Source organism: Bacillus rossius, assembly GCF_032445375.1.
Source record: "Bacillus rossius redtenbacheri isolate Brsri chromosome 4 unlocalized genomic scaffold, Brsri_v3 Brsri_v3_scf4_2, whole genome shotgun sequence".
Classification (NCBI taxonomy): Eukaryota; Metazoa; Arthropoda; class Insecta; order Phasmatodea; family Bacillidae; genus Bacillus; species Bacillus rossius.
In genome coordinates, this window is record NW_026962011.1 from 18,674,390 (window position 1) to 18,697,035 (window position 22,646).

General features: G+C 34.2%; 2 protein-coding genes across 4 annotated transcripts in view; both read right to left on the reverse strand.

The window, feature by feature from the left end:
* Positions 1-70: 70 nt before the first annotated feature.
* Positions 71-4,855, reverse strand: LOC134542322 (PDZ domain-containing protein 11-like). Its single transcript, XM_063386472.1, has 2 exons — positions 4,848-4,855; positions 71-1,428 (listed from the first exon to the last, which is right to left on the reverse strand). Exons 1-2 carry the CDS (start codon positions 4,853-4,855, stop codon positions 978-980), a joined length of 459 nt encoding a protein of 152 aa, XP_063242542.1. The 3' UTR covers positions 71-977.
* LOC134541978 (multiple PDZ domain protein) overlaps positions 3,955-22,646 on the reverse strand; it is a 579,762-nt gene continuing 561,070 nt past the window's right edge. The window contains exons 18-22 of one of the 3 annotated variants that reach the window (XM_063385749.1): positions 21,879-22,228; positions 20,306-20,461; positions 18,944-19,096; positions 11,701-11,900; positions 3,955-8,654 (exon numbers count right to left, since the gene is read on the reverse strand). In XM_063385749.1, the coding sequence (XP_063241819.1) occupies positions 8,510-8,654; positions 11,701-11,900; positions 18,944-19,096; positions 20,306-20,461; positions 21,879-22,228 (1,004 nt within the window). In that variant the 3' untranslated portion in view covers positions 3,955-8,509. The remainder of the gene's footprint in view (positions 8,655-11,700; positions 11,901-18,943; positions 19,097-20,305; positions 20,462-21,878; positions 22,229-22,646) is intronic. The other 2 variants (XM_063385747.1, XM_063385748.1) reach the window with 2 other exon arrangements.

Genomic DNA, 22,646 nt, shown 5'->3' on the forward strand with positions numbered 1-22,646 from the left:
AAACCTAAATAAATTAAAGTTTACAAAGCCAAAGACAGTTCCATAACTCCAAAAACTTAATGACAGATACTAAATTCAAGCACTTTAATCAAAACATTTCGGCTCCCTGCATTACACTCATGAACTCTTAAGTCAGCTGAACAAACTATGGTCCCAATCAAACCCTGTCATCATGCAATTCACTTCAGAAGTCTAATCACTTCTTCGAGAGCAATTTCATTCCTCACAATTTACACTTTTAATGCAGTTAAATTGTTTATAACATAAGCAATGCTGCAGTCACAAATTATTTTCAACATCTTGTGGTGCTTGAAGTTCTTTTATTTGCTCACACAACAGCATCCATTATGTAGAAGGTAAAATTAAAACAGTCGATGAAATAATTCTGGTCTAGTAGTATATACCCTACAATCTCCATCAAAAAAAATTTCTTTATCATAGGTTTTTATTTGAAAATATACAATTAATCCATAAATAACTACATACCAAATAAATAAAGATCAAGAAGTGTCAGTTTAAGTCATTATTAAATAGATTGAGTGGGTGTAATTCACTCCTTTCTTGTCATTAACAAAACCAATGAAAGTATTCTAAAATAATCTATAATATATCAAATTGACTTGCACAACATGCTAACACTTTACAAGTATACAACTTTAATTTATGTCAAAACTTTTTTTTTGTTAGATTTAATACTCTAGGTGCAGAGAAAATACTGAGCGAAATCATTTTCGTCCAACTGGTACGTGTACAGTGTACACATCAACAGTGACAAACGAAACTAGGCTGAAATTTACATACCAGAACCATTTTTCAACATTTGACACTTCTTGGCGGCAGAGTTCTAGAGGTACGGTCTTCCTAATAATACTTTAAAGGTACGCCTTTCCACGGTCCGGACACACGGGCATCCAAACGAACTGTCCCGGCAGGCGGCGGGAGGTGCAGTCTCGATGGAGGGGGCCGGAGGGAGAGCGCTAGGACAGGACGGTGAGCGTGATGGTCCCCTGCGCCCTCCTCAGCACCTCCACAGCCTGCTGGTGTGTGAGCCCCTCCAGACTCGCCCCGTCCACGGCGAGGATCCGGTCGCCGCGGCCCAGCCGGCCCCCGGCGCGCGCCGCCGCCCCCATCTCGAACACCGTCTTCACGTACACGGGCAGGTCCCCGTGCGGGCCGCGGCGGCCCCCGACGATGCTGAAGCCCAGCCCGCCCGGCCCCCGCTCCAGGGTCACCGTCCGCGGCCGGCCCGCCTCGCCAGCCCTGGGGCACGCCCAAACACACGTTGCACCACCGGCCACAGAGGTACAGTAATACCTTAAGGGGCCCGCCTCATCAGGGGTGTATGTTTGTTGGTGAGGCGGGATGATAAGCGCGACGCTCGCTGGTGTTTCCAGCGCGGTATAGCCTCTAAGCGCAAGTCTCTGAACTGGCGCGCATTCGTCTCATCATCACAGGATAACTGTGAAATTTGAGCGGTGACCGTAACATTATATGGCGGAGAAATGAAGATAAAGGTGTTATGCAAGACCCTTAAATGCTTTTAAGAATCTGTACTGATTGTTTTATGCCTAAAAATTACTCTGAACACATGCATTTTAGGCATTTTAGGCATTTTAACGCTTTTAAAAATACAGTTTAAAAACTTAATCCGAAATTAAAAGTACTTTTCGGCCCTCAGCAAACTCTTAAATGCTATTCGTAAATAGGCCCCACTCTGATATCTTGAGTAGTTTTGAAATCGCGTTGTTTTTCCTGAAGCTCTGCACACCGTATGTGTGCCCAGGTAGGCGGGCCCCTTAACAAAACACTGGTATTTGGCCACAAATTTTGAAGAAAAAATTTTTTCTAAGAACACCTAAAGTCTGAATACACAAATATTTGAATAAAAATAATAGCTATCAAATTTGACTCTGACTTGCATATAATATTGATGCCCCTTCGGACAAAATCAGTAGGTATTAATTTCCAAATGGTGTTTTTATTATGGACCACACCTAAAGTTGTTTATTTCGATAGTCGAGAAAATACCATGATGTGTGCAGTACTACAAATCAATTTAGTAGTAGAACTCAGTAGTAGAAAATTGCTAACCAGCTCTTCTGATCAGTTTTACATTACTGATCTCTTTATTCTTATTTGGAAACAACTAACAGGATGGGGAAGAAAACAGCTAGCGAAAAGTTATTCTGTAAAATTATAATGCATGGAGGTTAAAGCAGTTCAAATACTGAACTGAGGAATTTCCTGGCTTAACAGACCATGTTGCACAACAATAGACTTTTCAGAAGTAGTGATACCTATAATGCTATGGTTTTAACAATAATTTTGGAGTGGAGATACCACAGAATACATGTTAAAATTTAAATAGTACCTATAAAATATGTTATTTTGCCTTGAGAAAGGCAAACAAAGGACTTTGTGCATAGAATGTCTATAATTTGCTGACTTATTTATGTCAATCTGTATTAGTACTTTTGGATATCATTTTGGCCTGAATGTGTAGCTGTTAAAATATTAATAATTATTTTTTTACATGGACTATAAAATAGAAGTGTTGTGCAGATAGGCAGTCCTGTTTTTTTGCACACTTTGACAAAACTTTGTCAACCCCAGCATCAATATGAGTAGTACGTATGCTGTAAATTGATATTAAGTGTTTTTGTATACGATGATTCAGGATTCAGAATTCTACTAACAAACTCAAGTTGATCACAAAAAACTAAATTGAAAGTATGCATACATGACATGGTACAAAGCGCTTCCAAAGGCTAGTGCATATACACCTTTGAAGTTGCAGCTAATTTTATTGTAAATAATACACCTTTATTTTTCTGACATGTGCTACAGAAAGGTATGAACGGGGTAAATTTGCCCTGAAATCTTCTGGCTTTACTTACCAAAGCTGTGGCTGACTAAGCCAGGCAGAGTAATATAAACACTGGCATCATCAGAAATATTTTTGCTTAGTATAAATCATCAAGCCGAAGTAAAATAGGTTGTAAGGAAACATATCAAACAGCTATTTCCTAAAAGTGAAACTTATTTATTTTGATTTGTCATGTAATTTGCATAATTATATTTAATGTTATATTTAAGTGGAATTGCCATTATCCACACACGGAAATAAAAATTAAAGTAGATGAAAAAGCTTAAAGAGCACTCACTACTTCAAATAAAGCCCTATTTAATTTGCATAGTTATATTAAAACCATGCAAATTGAACAACAGGTGCAATTTAGGGTAGTGTTATTAATATGTGTGAATAGGACTGGTGAATAGTCCCCCATGCAGTTGCCTAAATTAAATATTTATGAAGCAGAATAAATGAATTACATACTTAATAAACATTTCCAATATTTAGCAATTTTATGAGAGTTTGAGTTATTTTGCATGGCGTGCTTATTAACTGGTTCTAACTATTAATTACACTATCTCCTTCCAACACAACTACATATTATTTGTTTCTTCTATAGTTGAATTTACCAAGCACATCACAAACATCAGCTATAAACCCAAGAGGCATCAAAGGAAATTCTCACACATACCTGCAAGGTACATCGCCACCCACAGGTCATTGCCTCTTTGCTCTTCTTGGCAACAAACCAGAAAGAAACATCTCAAAGTTGTACAGAAGAAGCTAGAAGTGCGCAAAAAGGGGCAGAACAACACATGCAGGAGCAGGTGCACTTAAAGTACTAAATGGTGCTGAACAGAAAGAACAAAACAGCCAAAGCAGATGGTAACTCAATGTTAATATGGTAGGAAGTGACAGGTTACTTAAGTATGCAACTATCATCACAAATGTTTCTACGACTACAGATATGAAAGAAACAACACTATTAAAAACCATTAACGAAACAAAAATTTACACCCACCACCAATATATTATAATACATAAAATTAATATTGAATTTGAAAGTAAGATAAAATAAAGACCTTAAGTAACATGAAAACATTAGTGTTTATTTACACCCCCAGTTGTCTTATATAGGTTTTTTTTTTAACACAAATATGATTTATAACATAATAGTTTGTAGGAAGATCATTCATAATTTTCAGGGAACTTTACATAACTATGCATAAGACATTGAAGCAAGATTTTACAATCTTATTTAACTATTCCTAAGGTGAAATTATTAAGATTATAATAGCATCTAAACTTTATGTGAAGCAAGTAAATATATATACACAAAGGTATGGCATACATAATCGAGAGAAATGTATCTGCGAAAAGTAATTAATTAATACTTATTTAATATATGCATTTGAATTTACTGCAATGTGAGCGAAAACAGGACAAGAAATAAAACATTATTACTATGTAGTCAGAATAGTGCAAGTACCAACAATGATTCTGCACTTCATACACACCCTAACAGTCTTTACTATAATATATGTAGCTCAGGACTAAATAATTTTTAATTTCTTCAAACATTCGGTAGGCACAACAGTTTTCTTAAAATGTTATGTGCACACATCAAAACTAAAATAACTCTACCTATGAAAATTTAAGTATACCTTACCTTCTTTGGTAAAACTTACAAAAACGTTGTAGGCATAATGTATGGTAATGACTTAATGAACTTTTTATAAATTAATTTTAAAACTGTAAACAATAATACAGGCCATCAGAGATGTAAGTTAATACAAGATGTGCATGCATGCAAACCAGACCTGAGTTACAATCACTATGTCTTAAAATAAAGACACTAATCTAGGTACAGCACATTCATTAAGAAGTAATGAGCCATTTCTACACTCTATCCAAGCACCATGTACACATCTGAAGATGCTATATTACAAAAACCAACACTACCACAACACATTACACATAGCACCAAACAAACCTGTACATAGAAATTGAGCATTGCCAGCTAACCATAATAGAAAAACATTCCTTAAACCATCTAAAAATTAAACTCTGTCAAAACACCACACTTGTGTAACTTTTTGTTTAATGTTTCGAATACAAAATGTTTTACATTACACGAGGAAGACCCTCTTAGCTGGAAAATGTAATTTCTATGCACCATACATAAGTACTAATTATATTTGAAATAAATACACTAGAAACATAAGCCTTATACCTACTGCTTTGATAGATCTGACTGCATCTAAAAATACTGACTGTACAGGTTGAATGTATTTTAACAGATATCGTTTCTTAGACCTCAATACAAAAAAATACTAGTCAATCATATCTAACCAAAATAATAGTAATACTTGAACAAAGTTAAGAATTGACGTAACAATACATTTGACTTGAGTTGCAATTAATTAAGTGAAGCTGTGCAACATGATTTATAGGGAAAAAAAAATAAATCCCTTTTAATAACAAAATTTGTTTGTTTTGGAAAAAAAAAACCTGTCAGAAAGTGTATTTAAAAAAAGTGCTGATTTTGACCAAGGAAGTATGTAATAAACATTCTATATATGCATGAGTTATTCACATGATTTGAAATGTAGGTATAAGTTATAACTAATGAAGTATTTTAAAATTTACTATTAAGTTGTCTGTGGTCATTAGGTTATAAAGTAACATACAGATATACATCACGAAGAGCAGTGTAAAGATTTTCATTACAATCCAATGTCATCTTGCTCTACCAGGAATAATGAAATTGATTTCCATCAGTAATCAGTTTAAATGAGCTTACACCGTTTGCTTTGGTACAATTTTACACGCAGAACTCTGTGATAAATATTGTAAACATTTTAAAATAGGTAATATTCCATAGCAAACCAACGTAAACTAGCAATAACTGCCCATCTATAAACATTCTGATTAAAAGTTGTTTTTTTTTTTTTTTAATAAGATTGAGTTTTCCCAAAGTTTCTAATTTTATTATCTCAGAAATAAACTATCCCAAACTGTAAGAAAAAAAAAACACCTAATTATTAGTGATAGGTTGAATCCAAACAATTTTCTCAAGCACAAATCTGAATCTAGGTGTAAAAAAAATAAAAAAAGGTCAATAAATTAAAAATATTAACTATTATTTTGAAACAGTCTACCCTTTAAATGATTGTTTCCGAACTTATTAAAAGCTTTAAAACATGCTGCAAATTTTCTTCTGTGCCATCAATTTTATTTTGTAGAATTAAAATTACGTAGGTACATTTTTCAAACAAACATGAGCTCTAGATTTTATACTAAAAATTTGTAATGGACAAGTACTTCATGTCTTTGCATTTTCAGGTATTTGTAGTTAATTAGGTATATTATGCAAATTGGAAATAAAAGAAACTTTGGTAGGTAAACTATCAATAATGTAATATAATTTGAACTAACATGACAAGATTGTGCACGTGGGTGTGTGGAAGTTAAGTTTGGAAGATAATTGAAACATGTGTAACAAATCTGATAACATGGTTCAATCCATGTTTTCATACTTGTTACCGGTCAATCAAGAAGATGGTATATTTTCAAACAATGCTTAAATCACCACATAGGTTACACATTTACATGAAACATGCAGCGGGGTTATGAATTTTTTTAACATTTTAGCAAATATTGTCATAGGACAATATAGGAAACTCAGGTCTTTGAACATGGAGAACACTAGAGACAGCCGACTACTGTGATCCTAGTGACTCAGTCTGATGGACGTTCATTAGATTCAAATTCCTGCATCTTATAATGGGCGACATCAACACAGACTTGCTCTTGTCATTGAGAACTAAATACATACATTACTATTAAAAAAAATGTATTCAATATACAAAAAAAATTGACTTTGAGATCATACCACTTTTAACAATGAAAACATACTTAACTTAAAACTTGAGTTTTTTTTTTTTTTTTTTAACTGATTCTGTGAAACATGTTAAAATAGATAATTTCCCAGAACTGGTGCTCATTTGAATAAATTAAAATTCCGAAAATATATTTTTTTTTTAGTCCCACTGTCCCGAAAAACACTGTTTAGTATCTTTAATGTCACTTATTTAAACTAACCTACCATTTACAACAATTCACAGGAATTTAAGTATAGCTAATCTAACTAACTGTGCAAACATGTGAAATATTGGTAAACTACTTGAAATATCACAATGCTATTTAGAGAAAAAAAAAAGGGGGGGGGGGGGGAATGTTAGTAGGGGCTGAACATATTGGCTTTTAGCAATGACCATGAGATGGACATAGTTACGTGTAACGATGAAAAGTATCAGTGTTTTTCATGTAACTATCTTAAAAACCCGATTATGAAATGAGGCAATCTACATCATTGATTATCGCTGTATATGACCAATATTTTAAAGTTACTAATGTTATTTCAATTGATACCAACAACAAGTAACTGCGACTTTAGGTTAATTACCGTCAATATCAGTGGATAATGAATAGGGTAATCATATGGGTAGAAAAAAAATTGCACCAGCATTTAACAGGGAACTGATTTTGGAAAAAGTTCAAACTCAATAGCTCACAGAACAAATTAAATTGCTTGGTAAAGAAAAACTGATTTTTTTTTAAAATATTATTAAGTATGTGGCAATGAAATGTCACATACTGAGTTTTTTTTTTCTGTTGACCATACATATAAAAAGATTTTTTTTTAAATTGTCATACTAGAGTTGCCTGAATAAATACATATAAGATTAACATAATGTCAAAATTATTACATGTGGCTTTCAGTAAGCTTTCTCTCCCTTTGAACAAGAGGCCAATTAGAATTGTAAAAAGGAGACAAGGTTTTTATAACTTTTATTTTTAACAAAGAAAAATGTTGACTGCTTTTTTTTTTATTTATTAAATTGATGTGCAATACAAATAATAATACTGACTATCATATATTCAAAAGTCATAATCCTGAATTGCAATTGCATCTTGCAAATTATTTTCCTATTATTTGGAAGTTGAAGATATACTGTCTTTCATAAAATACAGCATGAAATTGCTATGTGCAATGATGTTTTTTTTTTCTATCATGTTGTGTCAAAATATAGAATAATCCAAATAAAACTGGATTCAATTTATTTTATAATACACATTTAAAACTAAAATTATATAAGTATGGTTCTTTTGACAAATATTAGTTTCACTAGGTAGTCTGAAAAACAAAGAGTATAAATAATTAACTCATTAAATTTTTTAAAACTAAAAAGATATGGTACTCTTTCTGTGACCACTCACCTTTTTTTTTCATTTACTTCCTATTCAAAAGCCGCATGGAAAAATAAGGATAATATTTTAAAATTTGAAATAAAATTACAAATACACTTAAACATATATATATATATATATATTTTATAAATAAAAGTTAGCATATGATGAAAGTCTTTGAATTTTAAATGTCCATTAGGTTCCCTTGAATTTACAAGAGTTTACAATATACACACTTTTTTTCCTATTGACATATGTACAGTTTATGTTTTGAAAGTTTGTATTATTATGTCTTTCACAAATCTGTGCATTCACCAGCAGTGTCACACTTTTCTTCTTGCATTTTGCACGCAATACAGAGCACGCTCACTCCCCCCTTTCCCCGGGAACGATAACGAGATTCTACAAGTTCCTCCTGCGAAACGACCAGGTGGCAAAATGCCTGATGAGAGATGCCCTCTTGGTAGACAAACGAGGGAAAGTTTGTTCCACTGAGCAGGGAATGTTGGCAGTGTCTGCCCAAGGGGCAGGAGATGCACTACTGTCCCTACAAACAAGACCCAGTCAACCTACATTTCTTTAGTGCCACAACTAGGTACATTACATTCTATAAAGACCCTGTATTTCCAGCTTCATAAACATAATGGAAGTCAAACAGAACAAATAATTATTTAACTTCAGATATTTATTACTGATTAATGTTATCATTAACAAAGAGCTTAATGACTGTAATAAAAAAAATTTAAACTTTCATAGTCTTAATTATTTTACACTAAAAGTCTTAATTATTTTACACTAAAAGTAACTAGGAAATAAATCAAATTTTAAATCCCAGAAGCATTACTGATGGGTTGGTTTCATTGACAATGGTTGGATTTTCAAAATTCCTTTTCTAGTAGGAACTTGTGCTTTAATAATTATTAAATCCTTGATAATATTGTTTACTCTCGCACAATTTTCAAGGTACAGTAAACTCTCGATTATCTTCCGACTAATAATGCCCTCATCTGCAGAATCTATAGAATACAATATTGTATTTATTCGGTTTTACGAGTAAACTTTAATAAAAAAGTAAAAAATTATAATATGTTTGTGACCATGGGTGCTGAGTTCTTGTTACTCTTAATTCATACACTTTATTGTGTAAAAAAAAAACCCAGGTTTAAAATTAGTTAAAAACTACATTTTCAGAGGTTTGGAACAACTTCCTGGCACTAGCCGTCTGCCTAGTAAGCAAGAACTGCACATCATGACACAGTGTGCTTTTTCCTTCTATACGCGCTATTCCGCTCTTTCTTGCTTGTAGGGTCAACTGGGTTCTCTACAGTCTCATATTGACTTATCTCACTTGTCCCTCCATTCGCACATGTAAGATTACCCAAGTAAAAGATAACCGCAAGAGGCACAAATTCTTGAAATGCATAGCTGCATGCACACTAGGTTCCCTATGCACAGCTCGGCATTAATACGTTTTATTACCTTTAAGTATGACTTTAATAGCTTTTTTTTTATTGAATGATTTTTATTTGATAGACAGTTTATACATACTAAAAAAAAAAAAAGTATCAACAAAAATTCTCAACATTTCCCTATAATAAGCCATGGAACAAAAAGTGAAATTCAATAAGCTATGAAAATGCTTTTTTTGACATGACATGTCACTAAAAATTATTTTTTAAAGAAACTACTTGCAACAAGCCCTTGAAAAACCAATTTTGCAGACACTGCTTGCTAAAATTAGGTGAAACTCCTGGTTTATGCTTTCTTTTGGCACCAGTGACAGGGTTACATTTGCCTTTCTTCACAGTTTGAGAATATTCAGTAAAGCAATCAATACTGAATCATTCAGAAAATTCATTTTGATTTCAATAAGACACTATCTTCATGAATGTCAATGAGCAAATATTTACCAGATTTGAGTCAATAATTTTATTTCATAATGAAAAAAATTTAATATGCGAAACTAAAATAGTTTTTTTTTTATATTATGCATGAGATCCATTAGGACTTAAAAGATGACATTGAATATGCTATGCCCTAAAAAAAATTATATATTTATGATATGTATGAAGAACTTGATGTAAGGTAACCATGAATATTGTCTCAATTTTAAGATGAGCTTACATGCATGTGTATCTTGAAAGTAATCAATTACAAATGTAAGTAAGACATAGACTAAAAGATGGATGTCAAAAATAAGTCAATCTTGATTATAGGTGAATGTAAAACACTGGATTCAATCATAAGATTAAAAGTAAAAGGAATTTTAATTTACAAAAAGTTGCATCATAAATAACCATTTGCAAATTTCTAAGATAAGCGCTTTATCAGTTTAATAAGTAGGCCTACAAAATATTCTCATTTTTAAGTCAAATTACTTTAGCCTTAGCCATAATCCTTAAGAAAATAATTTTTTTTTTCTAAATTATGTTGCTTTTATTTTCACCAAAGTTTTCATTTTGTTAAATGATAGCATTATTTTCACAACCCACTCTGTATTAATGAATTTGCATTTCATTAAAAATTCAATTATCTTTCCCATAACAAACAACCCATTGATGATGGACTTCCTGCTAGCCACTCCCTCAAATTTCCTCATGACTTGGTATTTATGCTTCCTTTGGCGAAGAGAGGTATCAATTATTGGCCTATCAATATGACTGGTAGGTTACACCATTTAAATAAATTAATGTTTCATTTACAAATCACTTACAATTAATATTGCAACAGTATAAAATATTTATTTGGTCTATTTATACCAATTTTATAATTTTGGACTGTCAGCTGCAGCAATTGCATCAATTAGCATGGATAATCAGGAGTTTACTGTTTGTTAGTACAGGAAAGGGAGGCTTATTTTAAGCTATTTATCCACATTTCTGACATGAAAAATACCTTACCTAGCATTTATGTGAAATACATACTCATTAGGAAATTATTTTCTTTAATAAATAATTTAGTTATCTTGCAATTGACTATAGTCTGTTCCAGTTAATCAAAACACTTGGAACTGACTTCTGAAAACCATACACAACCACAACCAGACAAAATAAACATGTTTTAGTTATCTAGGAGAAAACACACAAAGTCAAATACTTAGTTTTATATTTTAATAACCAAAAGATTAAATAAAAAATCAAACTACGGCTTTAAAGAATTCATTTAACATTCTATAATAATTTTCCTTCTTCAGGAAATAATCAGTGCAAAAATTTTGAAGATCATAGTTGCACCAAAAAAAAAAATTAAACTATCTATTCAATACATAATTTTTGCTTTATGACATCGTAAGAATTAAGTGCCAGATTAAGATCTGTTAAACATTTACATAAACAGGTTAGGGTGAGTATTTTCAACATAGTATATCTCTATCAAACAAATCAAATAAAGATCTGGGTATGCTCAGTAAGGCTGCTTAAAAATAATGTATGTATTTTAAAGGAGAACATTGTTTATAAGATCATGAATCAAGTTGCCAAAACTCAGAGAACCAAAATGATTCATATCAAATATCAATTTAAATTCTTTCATTTTCTTTTGGGACAACAGTCTCGTAGGAATAATAGCTGGCAGGATGTCAAAGAAGAGCTCACCTGTCAGAGCCACTAATGCCCGAACCCCCCCTGGAGGTAGCTTTCAGGCGGCCCAGTTTTATCGTCACGCGGCCGGTGGCCGTCTTCAACACAGCGGCCGCCTCTTCCTGCGTCGCGCCCTTCAGGTCCTGCCCGTTGACTGCGAGGATCTGATCTCCTTTCATCAGCCTCCCGTCGGCTTCCGCCGTGCCGCCGTGAACCTGCGGGCACCAAAACCCTACGAGTCAACCTGCATCCCCTTATTGCCACGGCGCTGTCTTTCCAACTTCATTCGTATTATCATTAACAGAAAATGATAATGTGAATGAATATAAAAACTAGGGATAGGTCAATCAAAATAAAGTAAAGTAAATTATAAAATCCTCTAAAATTTACAAGGTAAATTTCTTTCTTCATACCTATCCTGTTACCATTCCCCATGATACTTTTACTTTTAACACGATTTATATAAATAAAATTACAATATGTACCAATTATGAACACTTACTTTGTTTCAATTCCGTACCTACATTAAGTTTTGTTTGACACTTGACACCTAGATTCAGATTTGAGGGCTATATTCGAGGCAGACTCTGGGAACCATTTGTTCTGATAACCACTAGTAATGAAATTTATTTGATAAGCTTGCTTATCTATCAGCCTAACTCTTGCTTAATTTAAAACATATTTTATATACCCTACCTGGAATAAACTAGGTATATCTATGTGCATATTTTCTTTTTATTTGAAACTTTTTAAATAATACAGAGATGTAAAATTCATCAATTCCGATGCTGATGATTCTTACCTTGATTCCCAGCTCTAGTATGATTTACCAAATTTGAGAGCTTAAGTTTAGTGTCATGTGATAACTGAGTAAGTCAAGTTATTACCTAATAAATAAATACAAAAACTACCACACAGTTCTTAGTGCAAAATGCTATATGTCAACACTACATTGTGCCCATATCAACAGAATAAAAAACCTAATGTGTGACTGACCTACATGAAAATATTTTTTTTCAGCATTACCACTCTTCACTTGACATAAAATTATTTTTACTAGTGCGTACATAAGACAGTCTCCTTTACATACATGGATTCCACAAAATTAACAAACAATGTGAATAACTGCTGAAAAGGATTTTCACCAAGTTGGAAAATAATTACCAGAAATTTCTGTGTATAATAGTAACAGGGTGGCCCCATTTTCCTGGCAGTATTAAATTCAAAATTTCCCCACGGTTTTCAAAGTCATCTCATTTGATGGCCTGATTTTTACATCAAATATATGAAAATACTGTCTATTTACAGTCAAAATATAATAAAGTATTTACCCTGAAAAAAAAAAAATGTCAGCGAGTTTTTCAGTAATTGCCCATGATGTATAACATCTAACCTCGATAACGAGCAAATTCACGTGTGCTCGTGTTCCTAATACACTTATAGTACGAAACCCGGGCCTCGGAACAAAATTACACGTAGAATTCATTAAAATAATGCAGAAGATGATATACATACGCAAATATTGTTTTCAACTACATTTCTGGAATTGAATCAAACAGTTTCCGCCCCGCTGCCGTAGCAGCTACGTTGACTATTGAATCATTCGGTTTAGAGCAATAGTTTATACTTCATAATGAAACGGCTCCAATAAAAGCGAAAATAACTTAAAAAAATTCCTAAATCCTGACTTTGAGGTCTGATTTTTGTTAAAATTGTATCCATCTTGTTAAAATTCACTAAATAGTTAATACTACAAAGTCTCAGGGGTGCAGAATATGTCCGATCGCGCGAACAATGTTCGGGGGAAATCAGGGCACCTTGGGGGAAATATTTGTTGAGAAAAAACACTGGAACATGTTTACATTACATGCAAAATTATTGCTGAACACTCAGGTCGTGTTATCACACACTACCCATCAGTACAGTCCTAGTTTTACCATATAATAAATATATCTAATCATTACACTTTCATGACTACATAAACTTTAGGTCCCTCAATTCCAACCCGGGCTGTATCCGAATACATAGGGATGCGTCCTTAGCACACACATCCCTACATCCCTTAGCAAATGCAGCCACAATGTAGAGGACGCATTTCTAATGGATGAATAGTATCCGAATACTTTTACTACTAGCACCACCTGTTGACTGTTAGTCGTACTAATGTTCACGCAGCCATTTTGTGTAGGGATATCTACGAATATTCAGCAAAACGTAAATAATAAATACCTACCAATTAAAAAATAATGTAACGTGTATGTTATATATGTTAGCGATCCAAATAAAATACATTTTATAAATTGTAAACTTTAAAAATACTTATGAGTTTTGAATTATCCTTTAAGTTTAAATTCACATTTTTATTATATTTATTAACGTCTTCATTTGTCTCTGTTTAAGTTATCACTTTCGCTTATAATGTTTTAAACAATTATTTTGCTGAAAATCTGAAGTAATGTTATACACAAACAAAATAAAACCCAATTCCGAAGCTAATGGATGTAGGGACGCGTTAGTGGATGCGACACTCGCATCCCTAGAAATCTCGAATTAGTGGATGCGTGAAGGGATGCATCGGCATCCCTTGTGAGAATTCGGATTCAACACAAAGATGGCCGCGTCCACTACGATGCACTTTTAGTGGATCCCTTAGCTAAGGGATCCATTAGGCCAGTATTCGGATACAGCCCCGGTCTTATAAACAAACGTACATAACCTACCGTTTATTTTATCGCTTGATAGAACAGCGTATTGCGTGTGTTTAGTTTGCTTCTTATTAGTTTGTCTGGTAATCTTTGTTACCACTGACTTGTTTAATAATTAATATATCCGAGGTATTTTTATTTATTTTTATTACGTGTACATCGCTCGGTTTTGTCTGGTTGATTGTCACATACGTAGATAAAAAAAGTAACTACGCACAATCGTTGCCTGTGTGAAATGCAACGGTAGAATACATTTCACCCGGGATTTATTCTGAGATTAAAATTTCGTAAAATCTTAAATACTTTTCTCTGTGACCGATATATAAACAGTTTTAGCTACCTAGTAATGAATGGTCAAAAAAAACTAGCAGCTTGCGTCTTTAGTACATGTGCGAGAAAAGAGAGTGGTGACGCTACGATGCAAGCAAGAGATTTCGATTCGATATTCTCGACATTCGCTTTAGAGATCGATAATAGTTCCGTAACAAGTAACAACTGTCTAACGATTTTTCGAGATAAAGACGTATCTGGCGTATCATTACGGTAAAATCAGTTGTTTTGTTGTTTTTTCGAAGTAATTTGAAAAATCTGGAGATATTTTGCAGTATATTACTCGCTCTGTGATTAGGCCTACACTGTGTGTTGTTTGCCGCGACCCGATTCTTAATGTAGGCCTATGTTGTGAATTTCTTCAAGGAAAACAATGTATACTTTCAAAAGTAAACAAGACGTAAACTGTGCATTTTGTGACTGGCGAGGGAGACGCGATAAGCTCACAAAGCACGTTTATAGTAAACATCCCAATGAAAAACCTAGAACTAAAGACCAAAGTAGTATTTCCACATTTGTAACAAACAAAACCGGCGATGCTGTAGAACTTTGTACCATTAATGTGACTGAAAATGATTTCCCCTGTAATAGTAGCTGTGAACCTTCAAACAAAGTAAGAAAATTAGAAGACTCGTCTGTCATTCAAATTGAGGAAACACTGAGTCGGAAATCACCAGTTTCGTCTCGCACACAAGATGACAATGATGCTGTTGACGAAAAAAACTCTGCCGAGATCAACAAGCAGTTAGCGACTATTTTCCAAACATTGTCTAGCCTTACTAACAAAGTTGATGTATTATTGAAACCAAATAAATCTGTGATGAAGGCCCGAGTCATTCCAACGTTAACACTCGATAATGAAGCATTTGAAACAAAAATTAAGTTACTTAGAGTTTGCAAAACAGTTCTAGAAATTTGTCAAATTATGCCTTGCTTAGTCGGCGGTACAACAACAATTCAATGTTCTCCATGTGTAGAACATTATAAATGTATTCCTAACGAAGTAGCTATTCTAAAAACCAGCAGTTTTGGTATTTTTACTCTTCCAAGTGAAAAACAGTTGATGCAACCAACTCAGAGTACTGAGTTTCGAAATATGAAGACCCAAATCATTGATCATTTAGAATCAAATGCACATAAGAGGTGTGTAAAGTTTTCTGAAACAACAGAAAAAATGAATGTGAAGGTGAACAAAGAACACGAAAAGGTGGGACTTAGGGTTGCCAGGAGTGCTTACAGTGCAATCAAAGAAGGAAAGGGTGGCAAGTTTTTTGAACGTTTATTGAGTTTAAATGTTCTAAATGATGCCGATGTTGGTGAACTTAATCATTCCACCGAATTTTTCAGGGAATACAGGAAAAATATATTCTTTACTATGAATGCAAAAATATGTGACTTTTTAAGTACAAAAAATCCAGTGACAAATCATCTTCCCCTTGTGTCAGTTACAGCGGACAAAATCACCAAACTACACCGAACATACCAGATAACATGTTTGGTTACACTTGTAGAGGGTGTTCAGACATGCATCGTGATTGATATCTCACCATGTGGTACCTCACACAAAGGTGTTGTTATAGTTGAAAAACTGCAGTGTGCCCTTGAAAACTTTAAAATTAAGTTGAGTGAACAACTTAATGGAATGGCATTTGATGGCCAATATTTCGATCTTGGTGTGGACAAAAAATTAGTAAGCCTTTGTAAAGATGCCCATCATGACTTCTTTCTTCCTATGTAGGACTTAGCCCATAAGCTAGAGTGTGTTTTAAATGATGTTCGTAAAGTTCAGTCATTATCATGGCTCAACAATCAAGCTCAAACTGTAGGTCATTTAATGAAACACTACAATTGGGGCATTGGCTATGAAGAAATAATTGCTTTAGCAGATAAATTACAAGTGGCTGTTTTGAATCCAAAATCATTCCAGGAAACTCGTTTTGTTCAGAGTGAATTAAGAGTTTATCAAACATTCCAAAAAGACTTCAAGTTGTTTTTTATAGACTTACAAAAGAAGCGCACTGAATGCATCAAGAAAGGCAACAATACTCAAGCCAAGGATTACTCATTGGAACTGAATAATTTTTCCAGTCCTAGTTTTATATATCAACTGCTTGGGACTATTGATATATTGGAGCTTGTAACAGAATTTAGCTGTACCTCTCAGAATGTAAACACTTGCATTTGGACAATCTTTGATTATTACAATTGCATGATAAACATACTTAATGACATGGTAATGGAACTGAAACAAGGGTGCATAACTGAAAAAAACTTTCCATCTCTTGTAAAGGAAATTGACTCTTTAAAATGCCATGTATATCAAGACTGCCTGTTGGTTAATCCAGACTGTCTTAGATCAAGCCGTTCCCAGACTTCGCATCAGGAGGACGAAGCATCAGATGAAGAAAGTTTCAAACTTTCCAGAATAAAATTAGCAACTTTTTGTGTAACACTTCTTGAAAAACTTGCACTTAGAATTACTGAACCACCAATAGTAGAAAATATGAGGAAATGTTTTAGCACCAAATACTTGACATGCCCTCCAGATACATCAGCTGTGCCTACAATTAAGGAATCTCTAGAAACTCTTGTTGCATGGGTCAATGAAAACAGAGGATGCAAGCTAGACAGTGAGGTTCTTTTTTCTCAACTTAATAGTTTGAGAAACAACCTTTTAAACACACCATTTTTCAAAAACGTTGATTCTTTAGAAGAAAATCAGAAACCAAAATTAATCGTTCAGGACAACACAGTAATAAAAGAAGCATTTACTAACCCTGATGTGTTTGCTCACATTCCTGAAATAATTTATCTGCTTGAGAACTGTATGAAAATATGTAGTGAAGCAGTTTGTGAATCAGTAGGATCAGTTATTGGGAACCACCTCCATAATCGGAATATTCATTTTGACACTCTGTTCCATGAAGTCTTTATTTCTTGGAATGGACCTCCAGTTCAGAAGGCTTCACAGCTGTTAAAAGAATCTTTGGACAGGCATTTCCATGGTGGAAAGTACCATTTTACACGATTTTCTTCAGCATCTCGTCTCAAGGTGTACAACACTTCGAAGTTGATTGACAAACTTCACAAAGAGAGAGGAAGGCTGCCATTTCTCGGAGATGATTGACTTAAGAAAACAGTGCATGTTTTAATGTATTTTTCATAATGAAATTAAGTGTAAAATATGTAACAAAACTCAAATTTTAATGACGGTACATAATTTTAAACATAATTTAATTGTCCATTACCGTACACGAAAATTTACGCAGTTTTAGGGGAAATTTTTAATCAAATTATGGTGTTCTGGGGAAATATTGGTCCCTGTACATTTTCTGCACCCCTGCAAAGTCTCCCTTTGTCTATGTTAACTTTGGTTTGCACCATCCACCAGAGATGGCAGCACCATGGTTGTTTCTCGACTTCCATTGCATTCACGAAATACCCCCACCAATACCGAGAGCCAAGATGTTACACATCAAAATAAATTTGTTACCAATCATCATGGAGCCTTCAACATTAAAAGACTAATTATAAGAACAATGTTAAAAAGACATAATTACAAGTTTATAGTAAAGCATATCCGTTGAATTAAAAAATTTTTCTTACTCAAGTTCAAAGGTGTCATACTTCCTCTGACTTCTAATCCTGTGGTCCCAGGAATCCTTTTGAACAGTGGCACGGATTATTTTTTTCTAATTTCTGCTACAAGAATAGGGGCATGGTTTTAGACTGCACAACTACTACTGTAAAAGATGCCACTAGCTTAAGTCCACCATCATATTTTAGCAATAATAAAAAAATAGGACAAGGAGGTGGGGGAGTATGTGCACAGATTTTGCGGTGACCATATTTCACACTTTCCACTTGTCATCTGTCACTTCCCATTTGTTGCTTGTTATTTGTCACCTTTTGCTCTATATGTATATGTCATGCCCACTGCAAAAGCCTCCGGCTGTTGGTAAGAATGTTACAAATATAAAAAAATTAAATAATAAATTCTTGCCTCAATTAACAGTGCACTTATTATGTTACGTAAATGCCTGTTATTTTAAAATTATGTTGCATCTGCTGTCATTTATGGTGGATGGAAATTGGAGGAACAAAACAGACACCCTGTGGTAAGCGTGTGTATAATCTGTCACAGCCAACGCAGAGGGTGAGTTAGTAAAAATGGCATAAGTGAAAAGAGTTTCAATAAAAAAAATATTTTCTCAAGCACTCACCACATCGGAGATAAAAACACCGTTGCCATTCTTCCTGCCGACTATACTGAGGCCCAAGCCTTTACCCGGCTTCTTCGTGAGTTCCACTTCCATAATGTTAAATATGTCGTCATCCTTTGCTGTGGACTCGTCCCGAAAAACCACCATTTTTACCTGAAAAATAAAAATAATTCATGAATTAGTTCATTATATATCAATGGACACTATCCAAATGGGTGGTGAACTTCTGAAATTGAAAACCCCCAAATACAGCAGGTAAAAAATGTTCATGGACAATTTACAACTATTAACTACATTGTTACCATGCTAAACACAAGTCTGATTGCAAATAAACCTTTTATTAAACTATTAAGTCACCTTCCCCCCCCCCCCCCCTCCTTCCCAATGTAAATGAAATCTAATGAGAATAGCTAAATATTTTTGTTGTGAACCTCCCAAATTCACTATTCGTAAACCAGCCCATTTAGCCTTGCTTTTGAGTACACACGCTAGTAATTACAGCGTAGTCGCTGAAAACACACACCACAAAATAAGAAATATCTATTAATACTACACAGGATCTAAATTTTTTTCAGTTACTCAAAAATATCACAAAAATGTATCCAAATGTGGTTCAGTTATTTTAAACTGTATTGCTAATAGGAGGATAAAATGAAACGTCATAAATTAAAAATATACTAATACTGACACTTACAGCCCATAAGTGCAATATTAATCAATGAATTAACTAACAAGGGCTAACAGTCAACATGGGACGGAAACAGTAGTACCCAGAGATAACCTGCCGAAAAAGATGAGTCTTAGTTTGCAGGGAGTCAAATCCCGATAACATTGGTGGCAGCCACTGAGGCCCCAATATTTGCAGTAAGTAATTATATAGTACCTAGCTAATGCCCGGCATGCGTTGCTATGCCTCTTTCAATCTCTCTCTATATGTCACTCTATGAATCTTTCTCTCTCTCTCTCTGTGTGTGTGTGTGTATGTATGTGTGTATATATATAATCTGTGTTTGTGCATGTATTTTGTAAATATATAGATAGGGAGATTGAGAGATGGATATACACAGAGAGAGAGAGAGAGAGAGAAAAAGATTCATAGAGTGACATATATATCTTTTTACCTGTCACAGGTGTGACATAGGTATATAAAAACAAAGGTGTATTTGAATGCAACGATGTATCAAAATTTAAAAGGAATCGGTGAATAACTTTCAGAAATTTAAGATTTTGAATTAACATTACAATTTTTATTTCTATAGATTACCTCAGTAGGTAACTGCTCCCTGATGATGGCTACTGAAAAATCTGTGAATTTATCACCAAGGACACGGCTATAACTCAGAAGCCTGGGAAAATTATTACCTTAGCAGGAGTTTGCCTCAGGGCTGCCAGAGCTTTGCTGTGAGTGATGCTGCGGAAATCTTCACTATTCACCTCCAAGATCTGGTCACCTGGTTTGAGTCGCCCATCTTTGGCTGCTGCGCCATCAGGGTAAACTTCGTGGATGATGATAACCGACTGTCAAATAAAAATAATTCAAAAGTTTAGATATAGAAATTTTAGATGAACGTACTAACTATTTCCAGAAGACTCAACTGATTTAATAATATATCTCTATAAAATTTACTGCTTTAGCAATATATTAAAACGTGTAAAACATATTTTATACACTAGTACAATATGGCCAGCCCATGGTTGGCAGGCCATTTTTGGTCCGATAAGTCTCAAGATACATTATAATAAAATGAGCTACACTTTCAATATTTATTTATAACTATTTATAATAACTAGCAAAAATAATATGACAGCTGTGACTAATGATATATTACTCAAGTATGTACTCATACTTTTATTGTAACAAAAAAAATAAGGGGATGGGTTGTTTATTTTTTTTACTTATTTATTTATATATTTTTTATTTGTAACATGCCTATAATAATTAAGGCTAGTTAAATTGAGAGATAAGCACAACAAAAATACAGATACACAACAGACAAAACATAATATTAACTGACAAGACTTAACATTAAATAAACCAGACTATCTATGAGGTGGGCACTATATACAGGCAGGCACCACCAACTAACAATACAAAAAAACACAAGATGAAACAACACAAATAAACAAGAAAACATAACACACTTAAGTAATATGTAATATTAAAGAAATAAAAATAGAGAACAATACCTATACAGTTTACCAAACTACTGAAATTCCAGACAATAAGCATATGTTGGAGTTAATTATTACTGTATATACACATTTAGCTAAGTTATTAAAGTTCATTATTAATGTATATAAAATGTCCTTTTTATTGTGAATAGCAAATAATCAAGACTGTAATTACTATTAAACTGTAGTACTCTTATACCATTTTTTTTATTCTAACGGTGCATGTATATCAATGTTTACTTTAATTTTCCTTTTGAGGGTGCTATTGTAGACTGAGACACAGTTTTGTGATCAACATGATCAGGAAAATCCAACTTACACTAACATCTCTTAAAACTTTCCTGTTTAATAAGTTTTAAGAAATTAGCACGGGACCTATAAATACATACAATTTTACCCTTGTAATATAATTTCCCCATTAATAAATATAAACTTTTAAGTAGTACTTTAAAATTATTCTCAACAAAATTTACTGTATGTTCAGACCAGAGGCGCAACAACTAAATTTCCAAAAGGGGGGGGGGGGGGGGGGGGGGCAATATACCTTTTTATAAAGCAGGGGGTCCGGGGGTCCGGGGGTCCTCCCCCAGGAAAATTTGCATTTCAAGGTGGAAAATGGTGCTATTTAAGCAGTTTTACTATCTAAAAATTGATAACACAGCACTTTCTTTGACCCCGTTTGCCCCCACTTCAAGGTTTCAGAGGGGGGGCAAAATACCCATACCCCCTCCCCCCTCCTGTTCAGACCAAAAGGGTAAGTTACCAGAAGAGTGTCCGAGCCTCCTACGATGCTGAGGCCCAAACCCATCTTGTCCTTGTTGATCTCGATGGTGGTCTCCTTGCCGACCACGATCTCGCACGTGGTGGGGTCCGCTGCGGGTTCTTCCGGGGTGGAAGAGCAGAGTTTCCCGGACGGCGTGGGCGACAGGCGGGCCCCGCAGGGCGGCGCGTGGAAGTTCACAGTGTCGGGAGTCACGGCGAGCGACGAGGGGCGGGCAGGAGTCGCGGAGGGCGGTTCATTTGGCATGAGGGACGATGGGGTGGCGGGAAGAGATTTGGGGGGCAAGGGTTTTTGAGGTTTGGAAGATGAGATTATAGGTTTAGGAAGTAATCCTGCAAAGAAACATTCAAACACCGTTGCACAATAACTAAACAAGATTTTATACAACACATTACTTGAATGTATTTTTGTTTTTAAATTTCTGTTTTTTTTTAAGTGTTCGTTTATGAAAGAAAAATGACAAGCAAAACAATTTGTTAAAAGGCAAGGTGCTTTAAAATAATGTTTGGGCCATGCTGATAAAACATTTAAACTAAACATAGAGAAGTAACCAAATAACATAATTTATGTAGGAGCATGTTTTATAAGTTCACAGTTCTTGAGTGGAGAAAGACATTAAACTTTGATTCCATTGTTTAGTGTCAGCAGATTTTAATTCTTTGATAAAAGTTTAAAGTTTGCAGTTTTATCGACTCAGTAATACTGCGAAAAATTTAACTTTCCCACCTTTGACAGGTAAAAACATTGATT